General features: G+C 51.9%; 1 protein-coding gene across 1 annotated transcript in view; it reads left to right on the top strand.

The window, feature by feature from the left end:
- The window catches only part of hmcn1 (hemicentin 1), a 271629-nt gene that overhangs the window by 110658 nt on the left and 140971 nt on the right, over positions 1-20000 (top strand). Inside the window, 4 exon segments of the mRNA XM_046300125.1 lie at positions 1007-1276; positions 19100-19241; positions 19471-19598; positions 19718-19831. Of these exon segments, the coding sequence (XP_046156081.1) occupies positions 1007-1276; positions 19100-19241; positions 19471-19598; positions 19718-19831 (654 nt within the window).

Below are 20000 nucleotides of genomic sequence, written 5' to 3'. Positions count from 1 at the left end.
ATGGTGTTTGTTCTTCACTGGTTGCCCTTTTCTCGTGGCAACAGGTCACAAATCTTGCTGCTGTGATGGCACACTGTGGAATTTAAGATATGGGAGTTTTTCAAAATTGGATTTGTCTTCGAATTCTTTGTGGATCTGTGTAATCTGGGGGAAATATGTCTCTCTAATATGGTCATACATTGGGCAGGAGGTTAGGAAGTGCAGCTCAGTTTCCACCTCATTTTGTGGGCAGTGAGCACATAGCCTGTCTTCTCTTGAGAGCCATGTCTGCCTACGGCGGCCTTTCTCAATAGCAAGGCTATGCTCACTGAGTCTGTACATAGTCAAAGCTTTCCTTAATTTTGGGTCAGTCACAGTGGTCAGGTATTCTGCCGCTGTGTACTCTCTGTGTAGGGCCAAATAGCATTCTAGTTTGCTCTGTTTTTTGTTAATTCTTTCCAATGTGTTAAGTAATTATCTTTTTGTTTTCTCATTATTTGGTTGGGTCTAATTGTGCTGTTGTCCTGGGGCTCTGTAGGGTGTGTTTGTGTTTGTGAACAGAGCCCCAGGACCCGCTTGCTTAGGGGACTCTTCTCCAGGTTCATCTCTCTGTAGGTGATGGCTTTGATATGGAAGGTTTGTGAATCGCTTCCTTTTAGGTGGTTGTAGAATTTAACGGCTCTTTTCTGGATTTTGATAATTAGTGGGTATCGGCCTAATTCTGCTCTGCATGCATTATTTGGTGTTTTACGTTGTACACGGAGGATATTTTTGCAGAATTCTGCGTGCAGAGTCTCAATTTGGTGTTTGTCCCATTTTGTGAAGTCTTGGTTGGTGAGCGGACCCCAGACCTCACAACCATAAAGGGCAATGGGCTCTATGACTGATTCAAGTATTTTCTCTCACTCTCTCTCTCTCTCTCTCTCTCTCTCTCTCTCTCTCTCTCTCTCTCTCTCTCTCTCTCTCTCTCTCTCTCTCTCTCTCTCTCTCTCTCTCTCTCTCTCTCTCTCTCTCTCTCTCTCCACAGAGCCCCCTCCATCAATCACAGTGGGCGGTAATGTGACAGCAACTCCAGGTTCCAGTGTTGTTCTGACCTGCCATGTGGCCAGTACGGTCCAGTTCAACCTGAGCTGGCACAGAGGGGGTGTGGACGCCCGTCTAGACCCCCGCCGGCGCCCCCTGGCCAACCTCTCACTGGACATAAACTCCATTGGCCCCGACGACGCCGGCTGGTACGAGTGTGTCGCCACCAACGAGGGAGGAGTTTCAATCGAACGCATCTACCTCATCGTGCAAGGTGTGTGTGTATTTCTCTCTGTGTGTGTGTAAGCCTGCAAATGTTTTTGTCCGTGTGTTTGTGTATGCATGTGTACATTTATGTGTGTCTCACTCCTCTCCACACTGTGTTAGCTGGACTGGAGTATGTCTGCGGGTTCAGATTTACACCCCTTGGGAATGGGGCTCTGGGCAACACAACCTTGCTGCTCCCAAACACAGACCCCTCTCCCCGCTCCCAAACACAGACCCCTCTCCCTGCTCTCAAACACAGACCCCTCTCCCTGCTCTCAATCACAGACCCCTCTCCCTGCTCCCAAACACAGACCCCTATCCCTGCTCTCAAACACAGACCCCTCTCCCTGCTCCCAAACAGACCCCTCTCCCTGCTCCCAAACAGACCCCTCTCCCTGCTCCCAAACAGACCCCTCTCCCTGCTCCCAAACACAGACCCCTCTCCCTGCTCCCAAACACAGACCCCTCTCCCTGCTCCCAAACACAGACCCCACTCCCTGCTCCCAAACACAGACCCCTCTCCCTGCTCCCAAACACAGACCCCTCTCCCCACTCCCCAAATACAGACCCCTCTCCCTGCTCCCAAACACAGACCCCTCTCCCTGCTCCCAAACACAGTCCCCTTTACCAAACACAGTCCCCTTTACCCAACACAGTCCCATTTACCCAACACAGTCCCCATTCCCCAACACAGTTCACTCTCCCCGCTCCCCAACACAGTCCCCTGTCCCTGCTCCAAACACAGTCCCCTCTCCCCACTCCCACCACAGTCCCCTCCGCCCACTCCCCAACACAGTCCCCGCTCCCCAACACAGTCCCCTCTCCCCAACACAGTCCCCTCTCCCCAACACAGTCCCGAGCTCCCCAACACAGTCCCCTCTCCCCAACACAGTCCCCTCTCCCCAACACAGTCCCCGCTCCCCAACACAGTCCCCTCTCCCCAACACAGTCCCCTCTCCCCAACACAGTCCCCGCTCCCCAACACAGTCCCCACTCCCCAACACAGTCCCCTCTCCCCAACACAGTCCCCTCTCCCCAACACAGTCCCCACTCCCCAACACAGTCCCCTCTCCCCAACACAGTCCCCGCTCCCCAACACAGTCCCCTCTCCCCAACACAGTCCCTCTCCCCAACACAGTCCCCGCTCCCCAACACAGTCCCCTCTCCCCAACACAGTCCCCTCTCCCCAACACAGTCCCCGCTCCCCAACACAGTCCCCTCTCCCCAACACAGTCCCCTCTCCCCAACACAGTCCCCTCTCCCCAACACAGTCCCCGCTCCCCAACACAGTCCCCACTCCCCAACACAGTCCCCTCTCCCCAACACAGTCCCCTCTCCCCAACACAGTCCCCACTCCCCAACACAGTCCCCTCTCCCCAACACAGTCCCCGCTCCCCAACACAGTCCCCTCTCCCCAACACAGTCCCCTCTCCCCAACACAGTCCCCTCTCCCCAACACAGTCCCCACTCCCCAACACAGTCCCCTCTCCCCAACACAGTACCCTCTCCCCAACACAGTCCCCTCTCCCTGCTCCCAAACACAGACCCCTCTCCCCACGCCCCAACACAGTCCCCTGTGTTCTAGAACAGGCATAATGTTTCAGAAGTGTTCCACTGTGTTCCAGGACAGGCAGAATGTGTCAGAGGTGATCCCCTGTGTTCTAGAACAGGCAGAATGTTTCAGAAGTGTTCCACTGTGTTCCAGGACAGGCAGAATGTGTCAGAGGTGATCCACTGTGTTTTAGAAGAGGCAGAATGTTTCAGAAGGGTTCCACTGTGTTCTAGAACAGAAATAATGTGTCAGAAGTGTTCCACTGTGTTCTAGAACAGGGAGAATATGTCAGAAGTGTTCAGCTGTGTTCTAGAACAGGCAGAATGCGTCAGAAGTGTTCCACTGTGTTCTAGGAGAGACAGAATTAGTCAGAAATGTTTCACTGTATTCTATAACAGGCAGAATGTGACAGAAGGGTTCCACTGTGTTCTAGAACAGAACAAATTTGACAGAAGTGTTCCACTGTGTTCTAGGACAGGCAAAATGTGTCAGAAGTGTTCCACTGTGTTCTATGACAGGCAGAATGTGTCAGAAGTGTTTCACTGTGTTCTACGACAGGCAGAATGTGTCAGAAGTGTTCCACTTTGTTTTAGGACAACCAGAATGTGACATAAGTGTTCCACTGTGTTCTACGACAGGCAGAATGTGTCAGAAGTGTTCCACTTTGTTTTAGGACAACCAGAATGTGTCAGAAGTGTTCCACTTTGTTTTAGGACAACCAGAATATGTCAGAAGGGTTCCACTTTGTTTTAGGACAACCAGAATGTGACCTAAGTGTTCCACTGTGTTCGAGGACAGGTAGAATGTGTCGGAAGTGTTCCACTGTGTTCTACGACAGGCAGAATGTGTCAGAAGTGTTCCACTGTGTTCTACGACAGGCAGAATGTGTCAGAAGTGTTCCACTTTGTTTTAGGACAACCAGAATGTGTCAGAAGTGTTCCACTTTGTTTTAGGACAACCAGAATGTGTCAGAAGTGTTCCACTTTGTTTTAGGACAACCAGAATGTGTCAGAAGTGTTCCACTTTGTTTTAGGACAACCAGAATGTGTCAGAAGGGTTCCACTTTGTTTTAGGACAACCAGAATGTGTCAGAAGGGTTCCACTTTGTTTTAGGACAACCAGAATGTGTCAGAAGTGTTCCACTTTGTTTTAGGACAACCAGAATGTGTCAGAAGTGTTCCACTTTGTTTTAGGACAACCAGAATGTGTCAGAAGGGTTCCACTTTGTTTTAGGACAACCAGAATGTGTCGGAAGTGTTCCACTGTGTTCTAGGACAGGCAAAATGTGTCAGAAGTGTTCCACTGTGTTCGAGGACAGGTAGAATGTGTCGGAAGTGTTCCACTGTGTTCTAGGACAGGCAAAATGTGTCAGAAGTGTTCCACTGTGTTCGAGGACAGGTAGAATGTGTCGGAAGTGTTCCACTGTGTTCTAGGACAGGCAGAATGTGTCAGAAGTGTTCCACTTTGTTTTAGGACAACCAGAATGTGACATAAGTGTTCCACTGTGTTCTACGACAGGCAGAATGTGTCAGAAGGGTTACACTGTGTTCTAGAACAGGCAGAAAGTATCAGAAGTTTTCCACTGTGTTCTAGGACAGGTAGAATGTGTCAGAAGTGTTCCACTGTGTTCTAGAACAGCCTAAATGTATTAGGTGTGTTCCACTATGTTCTAGGACGGGCAGAATGTGTCAGAAGTGATCTACTGTGTTTTAGAAGAGGCAGAATGTTTCAGAAGGGTACCAATTGCTTCTAGAACAGAAATAATGTGACATAAGTGTTCCACTGTGTTCTAGGACAGGTAGAATGTGTCAGAAGTGTTCCACTGTGTTCTGGAACAAGCAGAATGTGACAAAAGTGTTCCACTATGTTCTAGGACAGGTAGAATGTGTCAGAAGTGTTCCACTGTGTTCTAGGACAGGTAGAATGTGTCAGAGGTGTTCCACTTTGTTCTAGGACAGGTAGAATGTGTCAGAAGTGTTCCACTATGTTCTAGGACAGGTAGAATGTGTCAGAAGTGTTCCACTGTGTTCTAGGACAGGTAGAATGTGTCAGAGGTGTTCCACTGTGTTCTAGGACAGGCAAAATGTGTCAGAAGTGTTCCACTGTGTGCTAGGACAGGTAAAATGTGTCAGAGGTGTTCCACTGTGTTCTAGGACAGGTAGAATGTGTCAGAGGTGTTCCACTGTGTTCTAGGACAGGTAAAATGTGTCAGAGGTGATCCACTGTGTTCTAAGACAACCAGTCGGTTACTGAAGGTTATAATACAGTACCGGTGCTGCTGCAGACACGTTTGGAGTGAACTTCTCCACCCTACCCTGTCATTTGCTGAGCTCATTGAGTGATAACTTGCTCAATTGACCTGAAAAAAAGTTCCCATGGTTTCTTGGGTGGTTTTCAGTGTTGCACTCTTGTGTTTTTATCTCCCTCCCTACATTAATCTCTCTTGTTCTCTCTCCTAGCTCATCCCCTCTCCCCCTCTCCTCTCCTCTCTTTTGTTCTCTCTCCTAGCTCTTCCCCTCTCCTCTCCTCTCGTTTGTTCTCTCTCCTAGCTCTTCCCCTCTCCCCTCTCCTCTCCTCTCTTTTGTTCTCTCTCCTAGCTCTTCCCCTCTCCCCCTCTCCTCTCCTCTCTATTGTTCTCTCTCCTAGCTCTTCCCCTCTCCCTCTCTTCTCCTCTCTTTTGTTCTCTCTCCTAGCTCTTCCCCTCTCCCCCTCTCCTCTCCTCTCTTTTTATATCTCCCCTCTCCTCTCATCTCTCTTTTGTTATCTCTCCTAGCTCTTCCCCTCTCCCCCTCTCATCTCCTCTCTTTTGTTCTCTCTCCTAGCTCTTCCCCTCTCCTCTCCTCTCTTTTGTTCTCTCTCCTCTCCTCCTCTCTTTTGTTCTCTCTCCCCCTCTCCTCTCCTCTCTTTTGTCTCTCTCTCCCTCTCCTCTCCTCTCTTTTGTTCTCTCTCCCCTCTCCTCTCCTCTCTTTTGTTCTCTCTCCCCTCTCCTCTCCTCTCTTTTGTTCTCTCTCCTAGCTCTTCCCCTCTCCCCTCTCCTCTTCTCTCTTTTGTTCTCTCTCCTAGCTCTTCCCCTCTCCCCCTCTCCTCTCCTCTCTTTTGTTCTCTCTCCCCTCTCCTCTCCTCTCTTTTGTTCTCTCTCCCCTCTCCTCTCCTCTCTTTTGTTCTCTCTCCCCTCTCCTCTCCTCTCTTTTGTTCTCTCTCCCCTCTCCTCTCCTCTCTTTTGTTCTCTCTCCTAGCTCTTCCCCTCTCCCCTCTCTTCTCCTCTCTTTTGTTCTCTCTCCTAGCTCTTCCCCTCTCCCCCTCTCCTCTCCTCTCTTTTGTTATCTCTCCTAGCTCTTCCCCTCTCCCCTCTCATCTCCTCTCTTTTGTTCTCTCTCCTAGCTCTTCCCCTCTCCCCCTCTCCTCTCCTCCTCTCTTTTGTTCTCTCTCCCCTCTCCTCTCCTCTCTTTTGTTCTCTCTCCCCTCTCCTCTCCTCTCTTTTGTTCTCTCTCCCCTCTCCTCTCCTCTCTTTTGTTCTCTCTCCCCTCTCCTCTCCTCTCTTTTGTTCTCTCTCCTAGCTCTTCCCCTCTCCCCTCTCCTCTTCTCTCTTTTGTTCTCTCTCCTAGCTCTTCCCCTCTCCCCCTCTCCTCTCCCCTCTTTTGTTTTCTCTCCTAGCTCTTCCCCTCTCCCCTCTCCCCCACTCCTCTCCTCTCTTTTGTTCTCTCTCCTAGCTCTTCCCCTCTCCCCCTCTCCTCTCTTTTGTTCTCTCTCCTAGCTCTTCCCCTCTCCCCCTCTCCTCTCTTTTGTTCTCTCTCCTAGCTCTTCCCCTCTCCCCCTCCTCCTCTCCTCTCTTTTGTTCTCTCTCCTAGCTCTTCCCCTCTCCTCTCCTCTCGTTTGTTCTCTCTCCTAGCTCTTCCCCTCTCCCCTCTCCTCTCCTCTCTTTTGTTCTCTCTCCTAGCTCTTCCCCTCTCCCCCTCTCCTCTCCTCTCTATTGTTCTCTCTCCTAGCTCTTCCCCTCTCCCCTCTCCTCTCTTTTGTTCTCTCTCCTAGCTCTTCCCCTCTCCCCTCTCATCTCCTCTCTTTTGTTCTCTCTCCTAGCTCTTCCCCTCTCCCCTCTCATCTCCTCTCTTTTGTTCTCTCTCCTAGCTCTTCCCCTCTCCCCCTCTCCTCTCCTCTCCTCTCTTTTGTTATCTCTCCTAGCTCTTCCCCTCTCCCCTCTCCTCTCCTCTCTTTTGTTCTCTCTCCTAGCTCTTCCCCTCTCCCCCTCTCCTCTCCTCCTCTCTTTTGTTCTCTCTCCTAGCTCTTCCCCTCTCCCCTCTCCTCTCCTCTCTTTTGTTCTCTCTCCTAGCTCTTCCCCTCTCCCCTCTCCTCTTCTCTCTTTTGTTCTCTCTCCTAGCTCTTCCCCTCTCCCCCTCTCCTCTCCTCTCTTTTGTTTTCTCTCCTAGCTCTTCCCCTCTCCCCCTCTCCCCCACTCCTCTCCTCTCTTTTGTTCTCTCTCCTAGCTCTTCCCCTCTCCCCTCTCCTCTCTTTTGTTCTCTCTCCTAGCTCTTCCCCTCTCTCCTCTCCTCTCCTCTCTTTTGTTCTCTCTCCTAGCTCTTCCCCTCTCCCCCTCTCCTCTCTTTTGTTCTCTCTCCTAGCTCTTCCCCTCTCCCCCTCTCCTCTCCTCTCTTTTGTTCTCTCTCCTAGCTCTTCTCCTCTCTTTTGTTCTCTCTCCTAGCTCTTCCCCTCTCCCCTCTCCTCTCCTCTCTTTTGTTCTCTCTCCTAGCTCTTCCCCTCTCCCCCTCTCCTCTCCTCTCTTTTGTTTTCTTCAGCTATCTTACTTTCTTCTCTCTTTAGCTCTCTTGGAGCGCTCTAGCCATGCCCCTTTTGTTCTCTCTCACGCTCTCTCTGTCGCTCTCTCTCATTATCTCTCTCTCTCTCTCTCTCTCTCTCTCTCTCTCTCTCTCTCTCTCTCTCTCTCTCTCTCTCTCTCTCTCTCTCTCTCTCTCTCTCTCTCTCTCTCTCTCTCTCTCTCTCTCTCTCTCTCTCTATGTAACAGCTGTCCCAGGGCCCCTGCGGTTCTTTAACAACCCCCTTGTCAGGTCCATCCTAGTCATTAGGCCAGGTCTTTGAAGTGGGCCAGGGCTGCTGACACGGGACAACAGTGGGCAAAGACAGGCCTGGTCCTGACACATAAAGCCTATTGCTGAGTAAAACTTGAGAAATATGTCTCCTTGTACTGTAGGAAACCCCTAGTCCTGAGAGAGACGTCACCGGGTCACCCCGTAAAGGGGAAAGACGTGGGGTGAAGAGAAGGTGTTGAGAGCAGGTAGAGCAGAGGTGTGTTCAGACAGACAGCATGTTCAAAGTCTTCCTCTATGTGGGATACAGATGGAAAGTGGGTTATAGATGAGGCCAATGAGATTTATTGTCCAGATGATTCCATGTCAAGGAATTATATGTAATTTGTTCAGAGGTTCCCTCTCTCTCTCTCTCTCTCTCTCTCTCTCTCTCTCTCTCTCTCTCTCTCTCTCTCTCTCTCTCTCTCTCTCTCTCTCTCTCTCTCTCTCTCTCTCTCTCTCTCTCTCTCTCTCTCTCTCTCTCTCTCTCTCTCTCTCTATCGCTCTCTCTCTCTCTCTCTCTCTCTCTCTCTCTCTCTCTCTCTCTCTCTCTCTTCTCTCTCTCTCTCTCTCTCTCTCTCTCTCTCTCTCTCTCTCTCTCTCTCTCTCTCTCTGTCTCTGTCTCTCTCTCTCTCTCTCTCTCTCTCTCTCTCTCTCTCTCTCTCTCTCTCTCTCTCTCTCTCTCTCTCTCTCCAAACAGCACCTTTATAACATAGCTATAGTGCTGTCTCTCTCTCTCTCTCTCTCTCTCTCTCTCTCTCTCTCTCTCTCTCTCTCTCTCTCTCTCTGTCTCTGTCTCTCTCTCTCTCTCTCTCTCTCTCTCTCTCTCTCTCTCTCTCTCTCTCTCTCTCTCTCTCTCTCTCTCCAAACAGCACCTTTATAACATAGCTATAGTGCTGTCTCTCTCTCTCTCTCTCTCTCTCTCTCTCTCTCTCTCTCTCTCTCTCTCTCTCTGTCTCTGTCTCTCTCTCTCTCTCTCTCTCTCTCTCTCTCTCTCTCTCTCTCTCTCTCTCTCTCTCTCTCTCTCTCCAAACAGCACCTTTATAACATAGCTATAGTGCTGTCTCTCTCTCTCTCTCTCTCTCTCTCTCTCTCTCTCTCTCTCTCTCTCTCTCTCTCTCTCTCTCTCTCTCTCTCTCTCTCTCTCTCTCTCTCTCTCTCCAAACAGCACCTTTATAACATAGCTATAGTGCTGTCTCTCTCTCTCTCTCTCTCTCTCTCTCTCTCTCTCTCTCTCTCTCTCTCTCTCTCTCTCTCTCTCTCTCTGTCTCTGTCTCTGTCTCTGTCTCTGTCTCTCTCTCTCTCTCTCTCTCTCTCTCTCTCTCTCTCTCTCTCTCTCTCTCTCTCTCTCTCTCTCTCTCTCTCTCTCTCTCTCTCTCTCTCTCTCTCTCCAAACAGCACCTTTATAACATCGCTATAGTGCTGTCTCTCTCTCTCTCTCTCTCTCTCTCTCTCTCTCTCTCTCTCTCTCTCTCTCTCTCTCTCTCTCTCTCTCTCTCTCTCTCTCTCTCTCTCTCTCTCTCTCTCTCTCTCTCTCTCTCTCTCCAAACAGCACCTTTATAACATAGCTATAGTGCTGCCTCTCTCTCTCTCTCTCTCTCTCTCTCTCTCTCTCTCTCTCTCTCTCTCTCTCTCTCTCTATGTCTCTCTCTATGTCTCTCTCTATGTCTCTCTCTCTCTCTCTCTCTCTCTCTCTCTCTCTCTCTCTCTCTCTCTCTCTCTCTCTCTCTCTCTCTCTCTCTCTCTCTCTCTCTCCAAACAGCACCTTTATAACATAGCTATAGTGCTCTCTCTCTCTCTCTCTCTCTCTCTCTCTCTCTCTCTCTCTCTCTCTCTCTCTCTCTCTCTCTCTCTCTCTCTCTCTCTCTCTCCAAACAGCACCTTTATAACATAGCTATAGTGCTGTCTCTCTCTCTCTCTCTCTCTCTCTCTCGCTCTCTCTCTCTCTCTCTCTCTCTGTCTCTCTCTCTGTCTCTCTCTCTCCAAACAGCACCTTTATAACATAGCTATAGTGCTGTCTCTCTCTCTCTCTCTCTCTCTCTCTCTCTCTCTCTCTCTCTCTCTCTCTCTCTCTCTCTCTCTCTCTCTCTCTCTCTCTCTCTCTCCAAACAGCACCTTTATAACATAGCTATAGTGCTCTCTCTCTCTCTCTCTCTCTCTCTCTCTCTCTCTCTCTCTCTCTCTCTGTCTCTCTCTCTCTCTCTCTCTCTCTCTCTCTCTCTCTCTCTCTCTCTCTCTCTCTCTCTCTCTCTCTCTCTCTCTCTCTCTCTCTCTCTCAATTCAATTCAATTCAATTCAATTCAATTCAATTCAAGGGCTTTATTGGCATGGGAAACATGTGTTAACATTGCCAAAGCAAGTGAGGTAGACAACATACAAAGTGAATATATAAAGTGAAAAACAACAAAAATTAACAGTAAACATTACACATACAGAAGTTTAAAAACAGTAAAGACATTACAAATGTCATATTATATATATATATACAATGTACAAATAGTTAAAGGACACAAGATAAAAGGAATAAGCATAAATATGGGTTGTATTTACAATGGTGTTTGTTCTTCACTGGTTGCCCTTTTCTCGTGGCAACAGGTCACAAATCTTGCTGCTGTGATGGCACACTGTGGAATTTCACCCAAAAGATATGGGAGTTTTTCAAAATTGGATTTGTTTTCGAATTTTCCACCTCAAGTTTCCACCTCATTTTGTGGGCAGTGAGCACATAGCCTGTCTTCTCTTGAGAGCCATGTCTGCCTACGGCGGCCTTTCTCAATAGCAAGGCTATGCTCACTGAGTCTGTACATAGTCAACGCTTTCCTTAATTTTGGGTCAGTCACAGTGGTCAGGTATTCTGCCGCTGTGTACTCTCTGTGTAGGGCCAAATAGCATTCTAGTTTGCTCTGTTTTTTTGTTAATTCTTTCCAATGTGTTAATGTCTCTCTCTCTCTCTCTCTCTCCAAACAGCACCTTTATAACATAGCTATAGTGCTGTCTCTTAATAATCATTGTAATGTTTTACTGTTTACCCCTCTATCACCCCTGACCCCTGATTGAGATGTTCGAGGTGAAGAGTGTTATCATAGGATTTACTGTCAGTGTCCAAAGAAAAACAGAAATAATTTAATGTAAACACTATCCCAGTCATGGGTGCAAACGAAGGGACAAACCCTTCTGGGGAATTCCTAGAGGAAATGAGAATGGGAGGGTTGTTCTGTATAGAACAGGAAACCCTCCTGTAAGTCTTCTTTGTTGGGAAGTCCGGATCCTGTTTTGGATTTTCTCGGAGCTAGAGCTCACTGGGCTCTGGAGATTATTTTGGCAGGCGGCGAAAATTGGGAAAACACACACTTTTAAGGGATGAGTTACACATCATGAATCAATTGGAAAATCTTTGCGGATTCGGATGGCTTTGGGAAGATCTGTTATCAATATTCCTTATTTTTTTAACCAATTTAAAGAGAGATGACAATGAAAGATATTCCGTGAAACATTATTGGTTGTAGTTACGTGCAGCAGTTTTAATGCTACGTAGAATATACAACTGTTCTATTAAAGCTATTAGGTTTGAACAAGGCAGAAGGGTGACAGCCTAAATCTTTAGACAGGTCTGTATCAGGCCATGGAGGTCTGGGTTAGTCTGCTGTCTGTGCCAACGAGCAAGACCAAATCTAAGCCTTATATCTGCATCATCTTTAGCCTTTCATCCAGGGCCGTGCACAGACCCCCCCCCCTGAAAACATTTGAATCATTAATATCTCGAAGTTCATAACATACTAACTGCCTGAGCCTTATATGTGCCTCTGTAGTGAATTATGATACTTTTTTTAATTGCATAGGTCTATTTATTTATGTGACAACACACTCATTCATCACACACCGTCAGCACACTAGTCACAGTGTCTCCTAAAGACATGATTGACATGGGGAAAAGATGCTCGGCTGTCAGCTGATCATTTATGTTGATGTAAATCTGCAAGTTAGCTATTAGCTCTATTCAACTTTTTACCGATTGTGATTCGTCTTCAATGCTCTTAAATAATAACTTCATAATATAATGTAATATTCATCATCTTCTAACTGATATATGGCTAGCTGGCTAGTGGCTTGTGTGGATATTATCATAGCCTATATGGTGATTAACTAGAGTCTAGGCTACTGTGTTCGGTGCTTTATTTGTATATCGGGAGGTGCTGGAACAAAAAGTGATTGTCAGAGGAGGTGACCTGGAGAGCTCTGAGGTTGTGAGAGGAGGTGACCTGGGGAGCTCTGAGGTTGTGAGAGGAGGTGACCTGGGGAGCTCTGAGGTTGTCAGAGGAGGTCACCTGGGGAGCTCTGAGGTTGTGAGAGGGAGGTGACCTGGGGAGCTCTGAGGTTGTCAGAGGGAGGTGACCTGGGGAGCTCTGAGGTTGTCAGAGGAGGTGACCTGGGGAGCTCTGAGGTTGTCAGAGGAGGTGACCTGGGGAGCTCTGAGGTTGTGAGAGGGAGGTGACCTGGGGAGCTCTGAGGTTGTCAGAGGAGGTGACCTGGGGAGCTCTGAGGTTGTGAGAGGAGGTGACCTGGGGAGCTCTGAGGTTGTGAGAGGAGGTGACCTGGGGAGCTCTGAGGTTGTCAGAGGAGGTCACCTGGGGAGCTCTGAGGTTGTGAGAGGGAGGTGACCTGGGGAGCTCTGAGGTTGTCAGAGGGAGGTGACCTGGGGAGCTCTGAGGTTGTCAGAGGAGGTGACCTGGGGAGCTCTGAGGTTGTCAGAGGAGGTGACCTGGGGAGCTCTGAGGTTGTGAGAGGAGGTGACCTGGGGAGCTCTGAGGTTGTGAGAGGAGGTGACCTGGGGAGCTCTGAGGTTGTGAGAGTAGGTGACCTGGGGAGCTCTGAGGTTGTCAGAGGGAGGTGACCTGGGGAGCTCTGAGGTTGTCAGAGGAGGTGACCTGGGGAGCTCTGAGGTTGTGAGAGGGAGGTGACCTGGGGAGCTCTGAGGGTGTGAGAGGGAGGTGACCTGGGGAGCTCTGAAGTTGTCAGAGGGAGGTGACCTGGGGAGCTCTGAGGTTGTCAGAGGAGTGACCTGGGGAGCTCTGAGGTTGTCAAAGGAGGTGACCTGGGGAGCTCTGAGGTTGTCAGAGGAGGTGACCTGGGGAGCTCTGAGGTTGTCAGAGGGGGTGACCTGGGGAGCTCTGAGGTTGTCAGAGGGAGGTGACCTGGGGAGCTCTGAGGTTGTCAGAGGGAGGTGACCTGGGGAGCTCTGAGGTTGTCAGAGGAGATGACCTGGAGAGCTCTGAGGTTGTCAGAGGGAGGTGACCTGGGGAGCTCTGAGGTTGTCAGAGGAGGTGACCTGGGGAGCTCTGAGGTTGTCAGAGGGGGTGACCTGGGGAGCTCTGAGGTTGTCAGAGGGAGGTGACCTGGGGAGCTCTGAGGTTGTGAGAGGGGGTGACCTGGGGAGCTCTGAGGTTGTCAGAGGGGGTGACCTGGGGAGCTCTGAGGTTGTGAGAGGGAGGTGACCTGGGGAGCTCTGAGGGTGTGAGAGGGAGGTGACCTGGGGAGCTCTGAAGTTGTCAGAGGGAGGTGACCTGGGGAGCTCTGAGGTTGTCAGAGGAGTGACCTGGGGAGCTCTGAGGTTGTCAAAGGAGGTGACCTGGGGAGCTCTGAGGTTGTCAGAGGAGGTGACCTGGGGAGCTCTGAGGTTGTCAGAGGGGGTGACCTGGGGAGCTCTGAGGTTGTCAGAGGGAGGTGACCTGGGGAGCTCTGAGGTTGTCAGAGGGAGGTGACCTGGGGAGCTCTGAGGTTGTCAGAGGAGATGACCTGGAGAGCTCTGAGGTTGTCAGAGGGAGGTGACCTGGGGAGCTCTGAGGTTGTCAGAGGAGGTGACCTGGGGAGCTCTGAGGTTGTCAGAGGGGGTGACCTGGGGAGCTCTGAGGTTGTCAGAGGGAGGTGACCTGGGGAGCTCTGAGGTTGTGAGAGGGGGTGACCTGGGGAGCTCTGAGGTTGTCAGAGGGGGTGACCTGGGGAGCTCTGAGGTTGTCAGAGGAGATGACCTGGGGAGCTCTGAGGTTGTGAGAGGGAGGTGACCTGGGGAGCTCTGAGGTTGTGAGAGGGGGTGACCTGGGGAGCTCTGAGGTTGTCTGGGGAGCTCTGAGGAGGTGACCTGGGGAGCTCTGAGGTTGTCAGAGAGGGGGTGACCTGGGGAGCTCTGAGGTTGTCAGAGGGGGTGACCTGGGGAGCTCTGAGGTTGTCAGAGGAGGTGACCTGGGGAGCTCTGAGGTTGTCAGAGGGGTGACCTGGGGAGCTCTGAGGTTGTCAGAGGGGGTGACCTGGGGAGCTCTGAGGTTGTCAGAGGAGGTGACCTGGGGAGCTCTGAGGTTGTCAGAGGGGGTGACCTGGGGAGCTCTGAGGTTGTCAGAGGAGGTGACCTGGGGAGCTCTGAGGTTGTCAGAGGAGGTGACCTGGGGAGCTCTGAGGTTGTGAGAGGGGGTGACCTGGGGAGCTCTGAGGTTGTCAGAGGGAGGTGACCTGGGGGCTCTGAGGTTGTGAGAGGGGGTGACCTGGGGAGCTCTGAGGTTGTCAGAGGGGTGACCTGGGGAGCTCTGAGGTTGTCAGAGGAGGTGACCTGGGGAGCTCTGAGGTTGTCAGAGGGGTGACCTGGGGAGCTCTGAGGTTGTCAGAGGGGGTGACCTGGGGAGCTCTGAGGTTGTCAGAGGGGTGACCTGGGGAGCTCTGAGGTTGTCAGAGGAGGTGACCTGGGGAGCTCTGAGGTTGTCAGAGGGGTGACCTGGGGAGCTCTGAGGTTGTGAGGGGTGACCTGGGGGTGAGGTTGTCTGGGGAGCTCTGAGGTTGTCAGGTTGTGAGGGGGTGACCTGGGGAGCTCTGAGGTTGTCAGAGGAGGTGACCTGGGGAGCTCTGAGGTTGTGAGAGGGGGTGACCTGGGGAGCTCTGAGGTTGTCAGAGGGGGTGACCTGGGGAGCTCTGAGGTTGTCAGAGGAGGTGACCTGGGGAGCTCTGAGGTTGTCAGAGGGGGTGACCTGGGGAGCTCTGAGGTTGTCAGAGGGGGTGACCTGGGGAGCTCTGAGGTTGTCAGAGGAGGTGACCTGGGGAGCTCTGAGGTTGTCAGAGGGGGTGACCTGGGGAGCTCTGAGGTTGTCAGAGGGAGGTGACCTGGGGAGCTCTGAGGTTGTCAGAGGGAGGTGACCTGGGGAGCTCTGAGGTTGTCAGAGGGGGTGACCTGGGGAGCTCTGAGGTTGTGAGAGGGAGGTGACCTGGAGAGCTCTGAGGTTGTGAGAGGGAGGTGACCTGGGGAGCTCTGAGGTTGTGAGAGGGAGGTGACCTGGGGAGCTCTGAGGTTGTGAGAGGGAGGTGACCTGGGGAGCTCTGAGGTTGTGAGAGGGGGTGACCTGGGGAGCTCTGAGGTTGTGAGAGGGAGGTGACCTGGGGAGCTCTGAGGTTGTGATAAGGGGTGACCTGGGGAGCTCTGAGGTTGTGAGAGGGGGTGACCTGGGGAGCTCTGAGGTTGTGAGAGGGAGGTGACCTGGGGAGCTCTGAGGTTGTGAGAGGGGGTGACCTGGGGAGCTCTGAGGTTGTGAGAGGGAGGTGACCTGGGGAGCTCTGAGGTTGTGAGAGGGGGTGACCTGGGGAGCTCTGAGGTTGTGAGAGGGGGTGACCTGGGGAGCTCTGAGGTTGTGAGAGGGAGGTGACCTGGGGAGCTCTGAGGTTGTGAGAGGGGGTGACCTGGGGAGCTCTGAGGTTGTGAGAGGGGGTGACCTGGGGAGCTCTGAGGTTGTGAGAGGGGGTGACCTGGGGAGCTCTGAGGTTGTGAGAGGGGGTGACCTGGAGAGCTCTGAGGTTGTGAGAGGAAGGTGACCTGGAGAGCTCTGAGGTTGTGAGAGGGAGGTGACCTGGGGAGCTCTGAGGTTGTGAGAGGGGGTGACCTGGGGAGCTCTGAGGTTGTGAGAGGGAGGTGACCTGGAGAGCTCTGAGGTCATGATAAGGGGTGACCTGGAGAGCTCTGAGGTTGTGAGAGGGGGTGACCTGGGGAGCTCTGAGGTCATGATAAGGGGTGACCTGGGGAGCTCTGAGGTTGTGAGAGGGGGTGAACTGGGGAGCTCTGAGGTCATGATAAGGGGTGACCTGGGGAGCTCTGAGGTTGTGAGAGGGGGTGACCTGGGGAGCTCTGAGGTTGTGAGAGGGAGGTGACCTGGAGAGCTCTGAGGTTGTGAGAGGGGGTGACCTGGGGAGCTCTGAGGTTGTGAGAGGGGGTGACCTGGGGAGCTCTGAGGTTGTGAGAGGGGGTGACCTGGGGAGCTCTGAGGTTGTGAGAGGGGGTGACCTGGGGAGCTCTGAGGTTGTGAGAGGGGGTGACCTGGGGAGCTCTGAGGTTGTGAGAGGGGGTGACCTGGGGAGCTCTGAGGTCATGATAAGGGGTGACCTGGGGAGCTCTGAGGTTGTGAGAGGGGGTGACCTGGGGAGCTCTGAGGTTGTGAGAGGGAGGTGACCTGGAGAGCTCTGAGGTTGTGAGAGGGGGTGACCTGGGGAGCTCTGAGGTTGTGAGAGGGGGTGACCTGGGGAGCTCTGAGGTTGTGAGAGGGGGTGACCTGGGGAGCTCTGAGGTTGTGAGAGGGGTGACCTGGGGAGCTCTGAGGTTGTGAGAGGGGGTGACCTGGGGAGCTCTGAGGTTGTGAGAGGGGGGTGACCTGGGGAGCTCTGAGGTTGTGAGAGGGGGGTGACCTGGGGAGCTCTGAGGTTGTGAGAGGGAGGTGACCTGGAGAGCTCTGAGGTTGTGAGAGGGGGTGACCTGGGGAGCTCTGAGGTTGTGAGAGGGGGGTGACCTGGGGAGCTCTGAGGTTGTGAGAGGGGGTGACCTGGGGAGCTCTGAGGTTGTGAGAGGAAGGTGACCTGGGGAGCTCTGAGGTTGTGAGAGGGAGGAGACCTGGGGAGCTCTGAAGTTGTGAGAGGGAGGTGACCTGGGGAGCTCTGAGGTTGTGAGAGGGAGGTGACCTGGGGAGCTCTGAGGTTGTGAGAGGGAGGAGACCTGGGGAGCTCTGAAGTTGTGAGAGGGAGGTGACCTGGGGAGCTCTGAGGTTGTGAGAGGGAGGTGACCTGGGGAGCTCTGAGGTTGTGAGAGCGGGGTGACCTGGGGAGCTCTGAGGTTGTGAGAGGGGGGTGACCTGGGGAGCTATGAGGTTGTGAGAGGGGGTGACCTGGGGAGCTCTGAGGTTGTGAGTGGGAGGTGACCTGGGGACCTCTGAGGTTGTGAGAGCGGGGTGACCTGGGGAGCTCTGAAGTTGTGAGAGGGAGGTGACCTGGGGAGCTCTGAGGTTGTGAGAGGGGGGTGACCTGGGGAGCTCTGAGGTCGTGAGAGGGGGTGACCTGGGGAGCTCTGAGGTTGTGAGAGGGAGGTGACCTGGGGAGCTCTGAGGTTGTGAGAGGGAGATGACCTGGGGAGCTCTGAGGTTGTGAGAGGGGGTGACCTGGGGAGCACTGAGGTCATGATAAGGGGTGACCTGGGGAGCTCTGAGGTCGTGAGAGGGGGTGACCTGGGGAGCTTTTAGGTCGTGAGAGGGGGTGACCTGGGGAACTCTGAGGTCATGAGAGGGGGTGACCTGGGGAGCTCTGAGGTCATGAGAGGGGGTGACCTGGGGAGCTCTGAGGTCATGAGAGGGGGTGACATGGGGAGCTCTGAAGTACCTTTATAATAATGTAGCCTAGGGTCTGGGGAAAAGGTGGCCTTTCACATGACTGGAGACTTTAGCTGAATCTTTTTTAATACCGCACAAGTGATGGAAATGACAGGCTACTTTGACACTGACAAACTAGGCCTATTTGGAAGTCCTGGCTCACAGCAGACAGGTTGGAGTCTTCTCCTTTCAGCAGGAGCTATTTGCTTTCCAACCTGTGTTTTTCCGCAATTGTATTTCAAATATTGCGAAAGGCGTGTTTTGCCTGCATGCTGTTTGCCGACAGATTCATTGTGCATTCTCGACTGTAGGCTATGCCTTGTTATTGGACTACACACAATCCACAGATAGGCAATTTAAAAAAAGAGCTATTGATCCTCTGTGGCTAAATGATAGGCCTACTCAGGGTGTAGTAGGCTATTCTGAATGATTGGATTTCTTTCTGAAAAGGCGGTAGTAATTCCATAACTTTGACCAATGTCTTTCAATATATCAGGGGTGCTGCTGCACCTCCAGGATCCTTTCCACGGCTATGAGTCCATTTCTATTTTTATTACTGCATTTACAGGGCAGACTGGGAAAAAGGTTAGCTCGGTACAGGGCAGACTGGGAAAAAGGTTAGCTCGGTACAGGGCAGACTGGGAAAAAGGTTAGCTCGGTACAGGGCAGACTGGGAAAAAGGTTAGCTCGGTACAGGGCAGACTGGGTAAAACGTTAGCTCGGTACAGGGCAGACTGGGTAAAAGGTTAGCTCGGTACAGGGAAGACTGGGAAAAAGGTTAGCTCGGTACAGGGCAGACTGGGAAAAAAGGTTAGCTCGGTACAGGGCAGACTAGGAAAAAGGTTAGCTCGGTACAGGGCAGACTGGGAAAAAGGTTAGCTCTGTACAGGGCAGACTGGGAAAAAGGTTAGCTCGGTACAGGGAAGACTGGGAAAAAGGTTAGCTCTGTACAGGGCAGACTGGGAAAAAGGTTAGCTCGGTACAGGGCAAACTGGGAAAAAGGTTAGCTCGGTACAGGGCAGACTGGGAAAAAGGTTAGCTCTGTACAGGGCAGACTGGGAAAAAGGTTAGCTCGGTACAGAGCAGACTGGGAAAAAGGTTAGCTCTGTACAGGGCAGACTGGGAAAAAAGGTTAGCTCGGTACAGAGCAGACTAACGGACGGGGTAGGGGTGGGGAGTGGCAAACTTGACCAAGTCACAATTACTTGGGGGCAGTGGGTTCAGAACAACTGCAAAAACTGTATGCAAAAAATATATAATTATACCACCACCCAAAAGGGCACTTGGAGAGTGGGAGGGCAAAGGGGCAGGTTCTGGGCACAGGTAGACTCCTATCTGCCTGCTTTCATCACAATGTGTTTATTGATACGCTTGTATAAACCACTGTGCAAGTTAGTCTCACCTTCAACTTTAAATATATACAATATACATTTGGTCAGTGGATTATATGAATTGATCTTTGATGGCAGCAATCATTATTGAACCAGATGATTTAAGGATATTCATGTTGCTGTGACCTCTGACCCCCTCTTTTCTTCCAGAGCCCCCCCAGGTGTCAGTGGACCCCCGGCACCAGACCTTTACCACGGGACAGGAAGTGAGGATCAGGTGCTCGGCCAGAGGTTACCCCACCCCCCACCTGGTCTGGACACACAACGACATGTTCCTCATGGGTTCCAGCAGGTGAGGTCACAACCTTTCACCTCTCACACAGGTCACGCAGGTCAGGAGTGGCAGAAGGATGCTGTGTCCTGTGTTTGTTTTGTCTGTTGCGGTGCTCAAGGCTCAAGGGTTACCATGCTTTGGTACTTCATGGAGTGTTGTCTGTGTTGCTATGTTATTACAGGTGTGTGTAGATGAGGTTGATGTGTGTCAATATGCATTAACCCTCTGACCTCTGGCCCCTGTGCAGACACAGAATGACCCCTGATGGGAGTCTGATCATCAGGAACATGGAACAGAAGGATGCTGGGGTGTACGGCTGTCTGGCCAGCAACCTGGCTGGGACAGACACTCAAACATCCGTCCTCACCTATATCGGTGAGTAGGACACAACAGACATGCAGACGAACGGACTGACGGACTCCTTTAACCTGTGTTGTGCTCTGCCAGTCTCCCTCTCTCATACTCTCACCCCCTGGTCTCTTGTCTTCTCCCAGAGTCCCCTGTGGTGATCGTGGTGCTGAGTGAGATTCTGATTGGTCTAGGAGAAACCACCATCTTGGCATGCTCCGCCTCAGGGATCCCCCAGCCGGAGATCAGGTGGTTCAAAGGTAAGGTATGTTGACTTGGGAGCAGCCTCCTGTGTGTGGCAGAGAGGGATGATGACAAGAGAAGAGGCCTTCATCTGTCGTTGAGTATGGAGGGTAGCTTTTACTCCTCAGGACATGAAAATCCCATAGGGTTACTTAACCCTGACTTTATGGTGTAGAGGGTTGCTTT

This window comes from Oncorhynchus gorbuscha, linkage group LG15, assembly GCF_021184085.1.
Source record: "Oncorhynchus gorbuscha isolate QuinsamMale2020 ecotype Even-year linkage group LG15, OgorEven_v1.0, whole genome shotgun sequence".
Lineage (NCBI taxonomy): Eukaryota > Metazoa > Chordata > Actinopteri > Salmoniformes > Salmonidae > Oncorhynchus > Oncorhynchus gorbuscha.
Note: the sequence above shows the minus strand (reverse complement) of the source record. Positions and strands in the feature narration are given on the sequence as shown.